This window comes from Lichenostomus cassidix, chromosome 1 (assembly GCF_008360975.1).
Source record: "Lichenostomus cassidix isolate B80296 chromosome 1, HeHo_3.0, whole genome shotgun sequence".
Lineage (NCBI taxonomy): Eukaryota > Metazoa > Chordata > Aves > Passeriformes > Meliphagidae > Lichenostomus > Lichenostomus cassidix.
The window spans coordinates 89610087-89616501 of NC_139479.1; the positions used below are offsets into that span (position 1 = coordinate 89610087).

Genomic DNA, 6415 nt, shown 5'->3' on the forward strand with positions numbered 1-6415 from the left:
TCAATTTGCCAGAGAACCTGATTTAATCAGCCAGATCCAGGGATAAATGAGGTCTAAATGTTTCACAGGCAGAGACTAAGAGTGTGTTTTCTGTTTGGGACCTAAATTATCATCCAGTGACCTGCAGGCTTGAATTTCTCTTGTACTGACACATCACTGAAGCAGATATGGCTGGTAACACATCAGTCATGGTAAAATTCCACTAGGCACATTACCTTTCCTACTGTCACCCTAAATATCAGAAGGGAAACTTCTCTTTCCTTCCTCAGTGCCCCCAGCACCACTGCCCCAAACACCACCCCCACCTCCAGCAGCATGGCACGCTCATTCCAACCAAGAAAACAGCACGGAGAGTTCTGGAAATAACAAGAGAGAAAAGTAGGGCAGCCTTTCCCCAAGCACCACGCTCAAATCTGCAGGGATGTAGCATCAGAGACTCTTCTCTGGAAAGGAAAGGGCTGTGGCAGGTGCCGCGAGCATCAGTCCAAGGTTGGCCTAAAAGACCAGAGGCACTGTGCTCATCCACAACCCATCCCCAAGCATTTGCTCAGCTGGCCTGAAACAAATACAGCTGCAAGGGAGAATTTACATGTGTGGCAACTCAAGTTCCAATTAGCTGAGGAAATGGGTCCTGGGAGATCAAATTAGTTTGTGGCAGCAAGAATAGTTAATTTAGCATGCTCAGACAAGCAATTATTTCTTTCCCTAAATACCACTCTCCATGCATTGATGCCTCTCTGCACTGATCCACAGCCCTATCTTGTAATATCATTTGTGACAGTCTTTTAGGAGCTATTCTGCAGAGAATAATCTGGGTTTGCTTTAGTTAAACTAGCAGAACAAGCTGCAGAAACTGGTGCAAAAGGGTCGCTGGGAGCACATATGGGATTGCAAAACCAGGGCATGGACTTGCCCAGCTTGGCACACAGCATTAGAACTTGAATGTTTCATGGCCCACACAGGAAAGAGCTACAATAGGAAACACTTATTTAAATTAAACATGTAATTTAAATAATTAAAAAAACAAAAAAACCACAGGAAACGTTTCTATTGTGAGGGTGACTGAGCATGAGCACAGGTTGCCCTGGGAGGTTATGGGGTCTTCACCTCTGTACACACTCTAAAGCCACCTACACATACATGGTCCTGGACAACCCACTTCAGACAGCCCTACTTGAGCAGAGGGTTGGACCCAGATGAACTCCAGAGGTCCCTTCCAACCTCAGCCATTTTGTGATTATGCAGGAAAGCTCATCAACTCACTCTGCTGGAGAGGGACTGCAAATGGCCCTTATTTACATCTTCATCATGCAGGAAAAGGACGCAGTAGACCTGTTTTTGCTGACTTCACATTGGCTGCTTTCCCAGCAGGCAGAGGGAAGTTTTCAACTTTCGTATCAGACTGAGCTTCTGGCATGAACCCCAATGCCTGGGAAGAAACTACTCCCATAGTCTCTGAATAATGAGGGTTGTTTGGATCATGATGGCACCTACAGGCCATGTAAAAATTCAAGTATGCATCAAAATTCTTTTCCTTGAACTCACACCTCAGTATATTGGCAGTAGCAATTCCACAGTTCCCTATACCAGTTGACCTGGGCAGAAAACCCCTGTGTTCTTATAGGAATAAACAGAAAAGGCATCTTTGCAGGCATAAGATTCAGTTATGCCTGCTGGTGGATTTTTTTTTTTAACACTGTCCCTTTACAAGGATGAAATGGAATTCTCCTACACTACAAGAGAATCAGTGTCAAAGTAAAAATCCTTATCCTACACTTCTTGTCTCTCACTCACAGGAACCACAGAAATAGCGAAAATTCTAGTCATATTTAGCATGACAGTATTCAGCTCATTATTTCCAAATTTGGTACTGTAATTTTATCCAGAAGTTTGTTGCAATAAACAAACATATGGTTTAGGCTTGTAGTTTACCAGGGAAAAAAAAAATTAACTCAGCTTATTGAGAGCAGTAAGGCAGACTCCTAAGTTCTTAAAAATGTATCATAGAACTAGCCTATTTATCCACTTAGGGCAAACCGCACAGCCAAAATGATACTAAGAAGATACATGTAGAAGGCAAGCAGTAGTTCCTTTAGGAAACTGCTTTGGTCTTGCTTAACATTTTACGCTGCTAATAATTTTAAACTTCAGCCTTCTTGGACAGCAGCAACCTCCACGGTTTAGAAGGATCCTCTGTATGTACACCAAAAATGTACAATGGCTGAGTTCCAGACACCCTCTCTGTATCCATCTGATTTAGATATAAAGATCCTACATTTCTGCACATTCCATGATTTTTAAAGATGCCAGACAACCAACAAGCAATTAAGATTTATTCTTATGACAGAGAAATGTCATCACATAATACATCTTATTTTATTTATATCCCATGAACATCACTGCAATTCCAGGAACTTAGAAAACACTGAACGGTTGCTTGTGTTTACCTTCCTTGATAAGCTTCTCTTTACGATCCTGTGGAAGAAAGAGAACATTTATCATTATTCTGCTAGAGAAGGACTTTCCATCAGACTGGCATGAGAGAACAGCACTTCTCGTATTTCAACATGGACTACATGGAGATAGCACCATATAGGATCTTAAGGGTCTTTTCCACCCTAAATGGTTCTATGAACACAAACCCTATTTAAAAATAAAAATAACAAGGCACTTAGCTTCACCTACTGAAGACCTGCTCAGATTGACCTCATATCTAGGTACTCTCACAGGTCAGTAGAGACTAATTCCTGTGAGGCATTTTTCACCAAACTAGTTGTGTTTCAGGTAATTTGTACCTTAGTTTCTACCTCCTCCTTCTGGCTGAATAATCCAATTTAGAGGTCTAGTTATGGAGAAACTTCTTGATAATTTGTCTAAACATGCCTGTGCTCACTTTCAACCCATCTGTCCCTCACTCTGCAGTCATGTACCTTTCTGACAGGTACCATTACAGTACAGACACTGCGGATAATGCCCAGAATCCTTCTGCTGGATAAAACCATTAGATTTGTTTATGATCTGGCAATTTCTCTCTTGCTTTCCCAGAAACACAGCAAACACTCCTCAGAGAAAAGACTATGACTATTGTGCTTTATGCACTACCAGAAAAACTAGAAAAATCCCCAAATATCACTAAAGGAACTGGAATAAAGGAAAGCGAATTATTCTGGACACTAATTAAAGATTTCAGCATGACAAAATACTGCAGAGGTACAGAGGTCTCAAGAACATTTATATCAAGATGCTCAGCATGTTTCCCAAAACCTGAATTTTTGATTCACCCTAGCAAACAACATTCCCAACAAATATTCTATTAATTTATGTTAGTGCTTCATCGTTTATGACTTGATCTAAAATGCTACTTCCGTGCAAAAGAGGGAAATAACAGTGTTTTACAACAGCCACAAATTCTTTACCAAAAACAGCCACTTGCTGCCTGTTAGCATTTTTTTATGTATGTATATAGCTGAGTTTTTTCATAATGACCTATCATTGCTCAGATTCTGACACCCATAGTTTAGGAGTTAGAATGGAAGCAAGATAAACCTTCCAAAATCTTAAACATCCAGCTGAGATCAGACACTGCAATTAGCATAATTACTCTTCCCCATTTCCTTGATGAAGTTAGAGAAATGGTCAAGCAATTGCACAGAGACATTGCTAGATCTGTCATCCATAAGCTTCCTGTTTATTTTAAGTTTAAAAAGCATAATTCATGCATGTCAACTGCTAGAAGTAAGAGTAACTTATAATTAATTTTCACTGTCAGTGCTGCAGAGAGCACTGATCAGGCAATTTTGTGACTGCAAAATAGCCTGTCCAGGCAAATTGTGACTGGCCATACCCAAGGGTACAATAAAAGGCTCTCAGAAAAACAGGACTTTGCAACCAGTAACAGGCTTTGAGACAGCAGGCTCGCTACCAGCCTTCCCTCCCTCATTACTTTAATGGCATTAATCATTCTCAGGCGCATGAGGATCCCACAAATTGAGACTCCAAGCAGATCTATATTTCACAAGCTGGTGTGTTTGGTGTTCGCTGATGCTCAGCGCTGTCGGCCGACTTACCCTGTCACTTTTGAAGACAAAGAACCAGAAGAGGAGGGGGCCTAACCCATACAGAGCTCCTAGAAAGGACGTCCTGGGTGTCGGGCGGAAAGTAGGGTAGACGTTCTGCGTCTTCGCATAGGCCCAGCGAACCAAGGCGGGATCTTCCTGGGGGGCAAAGAGAATGCGGTGAGGGGTGAGGCCCGCGGAGCTCCGCAGTGCCACTCCGACAGGGACTGAGGCCAGGGCACACCGGCAAGGGCACTGAGGCCAGGGCACAGCGGCAAGGGCACTGAGGCCAGGGCACAGCGGCAAGGGCACTGAGGCCAGGGCACACCGGCAAGGGCACCAAGGTCACGGGGAGGGCGGGCAGCGTCCTGCCGGCACGGCCCCGGCCCCGAGCACGGCCCCGCTCCGGGATGCCGCCGGCTGAGGCGGGCGAGCCGCACGCTTCCCCCGCCGCCCCTCGCCCCTCTCCCTCGCCACTCACGATCACGGCGGGCGGGCTGGGGTGGTTCAGCTGCAGCTGGTACTGCCGCTTGAGCCCGGCGCGGATCGCCAGGCGCTCGGCCTCGGCGCGGCGCTTTGCCAGCGATGTGTCGTGGGTGTCGGGGTCGAGCTCGGCGGGCAGCGACACGTAGTTGTTGGGCCGGTACCGCTGGGCCGCCGAGGGAGGCGGCGCCGCCGCCATGTTGCGGAGCAGGCCGTGCCGCCGGCGGGGAGGTGCTGGCTCCGCTCCGCCCCGCCCAGCCGCGCCCCCTGCCGGCAGCAGCAGCGAGCTCCCCTCACGGGCCGGAGCGGCGAGCGGCGCGGGCTGAGGGGATTTCACAGTTCCTCCTGTGCCAACCGCACTGCCACGGGCACGGACACCTTCCAGGGTTATCGGAGCCCACCCAGCCTGCCCCGGAATACCTCCGAGGGATGGGGCAGCCACAACTTCTCTGGGCAAGCTGTTCCAATGCCTCACCACAGTCAGGGTAAAGGCTTTTTCCCTGATCTCTAACTAAACCTACTCTTTAAATTTGAACCCATTCCGCTTCATCCTGTCACTACAGGCTCTTGTAAATAATCTCTCCGCATCTTTCCTGTGAGTTCCCTTCAGGCACTGGAACATCACAATTAGGTCACCTGAAAGCCTTCTCTTTCCCAGGCTGAGCAAACCCAACTCTCTCAGCCTTTCCTTGTAGGAGAGATGCTCCATCCCTCTGATCATCTTGGTGACCTCCTCTGGACTCACTCCCAACAGATCCATGTCCTTCCTGTGCTGGGCATCCAGAGCTGGTGCAGTTCTCCAGGCTGGGTCTCACCAAGCAGAGTTGAGGGGCAGAATTGCCTCCCTTGCCCTGCAAAAGATATCCAAAGATACAGCCCAGGATTTGCCTCCCTTGCCCTGTCCAAAGATACAGCCCAGGATACACTTGGCTTTCTGGGCTGTGAGTGCACATGGCTGCGTCATGTCCAGACTCTCATCCAGCAACACCCCCAAGTCCTTCTGGTCAGAGCTGCTCTCCATCTGTTCATCCCACAGCCTGTGTTGATACAGGGGTTGCCCTGACAGGAGCATATCCAAGAGTCACACCATGTGCCCAAGTGCATTGTCCAAACACTTCTTGAGCTCTGTCAGGCTTGGTGCTGTGATCACTACCCTGGGGAGCCTGCTCCAGTGCTCAGCTACCCTCTGAGTAAAGAACCTTTTCCTAATATCCAGCCTAAACCTCCCCTGGTTCAACTTTAGGCAATTCCCTCGGGTCCTGCAACTGTTCTCCAGAGAGAAGATATCAGTACCTGTCCCTCCACCTCCCCTCACTAAGAAGCTGTAGATTGCAACTAATTTACACTGTCAGTGCTACAGAGAGTTTCATTATTACTACATTTGAACATTAATTCCTTTTTGAACTGAATAAAAAACCCCTATGTCTGAACAGTATTTCACTGTTCAACACAAGAGATGTGTTGCAGGTAGACTGGTATTTGCAAAGTCCCACTGTTACTGACTTTCAGCTTCAAATTGTCCCTTTGATTCTTTAACCAAGGCTGGGCTGACTAGACAAGCTGCCAAGTAACCTCCAGGATTCTCCTGAGGTGACTCACCATCCTGACAGACATTATTGACAGGTTCAGGAATCACCCCCTGTTTGGTGAACACAGGGCAAAGAAAGCAGGGCTTGGACCTTTCACTGCTTTTGGCCAGCATGTGCCCAGGTGGCCAAAAAGGCCAATGGCAACCTGGCCTGTGTCAGTAATAATGTGGCCAGCAGGACCAGGGCAGTGATTGTCCCCTTGTACTCAGCACTGGTGAGGCCACATCTTGATAACTGTATCCAGTTCTGGGCCTGTCTCTACAAGAAAGACTTTGAGGTGCTGGAGCA

General features: G+C 47.2%; 1 protein-coding gene across 1 annotated transcript; it reads right to left on the reverse strand.

The window, feature by feature from the left end:
* Positions 1 to 2316: 2316 nt before the first annotated feature.
* On the reverse strand, positions 2317 to 4784 carry NDUFB4 (NADH:ubiquinone oxidoreductase subunit B4). Its single transcript, XM_085070263.1, has 3 exons — positions 4537 to 4784; positions 4068 to 4214; positions 2317 to 2475 (listed from the first exon to the last, which is right to left on the reverse strand). The coding sequence occupies exons 1-3, from the start codon at positions 4735 to 4737 to the stop codon at positions 2416 to 2418; spliced, it is 408 nt and encodes a 135-aa protein (XP_084926389.1). The 5' UTR covers positions 4738 to 4784; the 3' UTR covers positions 2317 to 2415.
* Positions 4785 to 6415: the final 1631 nt, after the last annotated feature.

Coding starts and splice junctions, on each gene's coding strand:
- NDUFB4 (XM_085070263.1), bottom strand. CDS start 4,737: ATGGCGGCGGCGCCGCCTCCCTCGGCGGCCCAGCGGTACCGGCCCAAC. Junction 4,215..4,536: donor CCAGCCCGCCCGCCGTGATC/GTGAGTGGCGAG, acceptor TTTGCCCCCCAG/GAAGATCCCGCCTTGGTTCG. Junction 2,476..4,067: donor TTGTCTTCAAAAGTGACAGG/GTAAGTCGGCCG, acceptor TTTCTTCCACAG/GATCGTAAAGAGAAGCTTAT.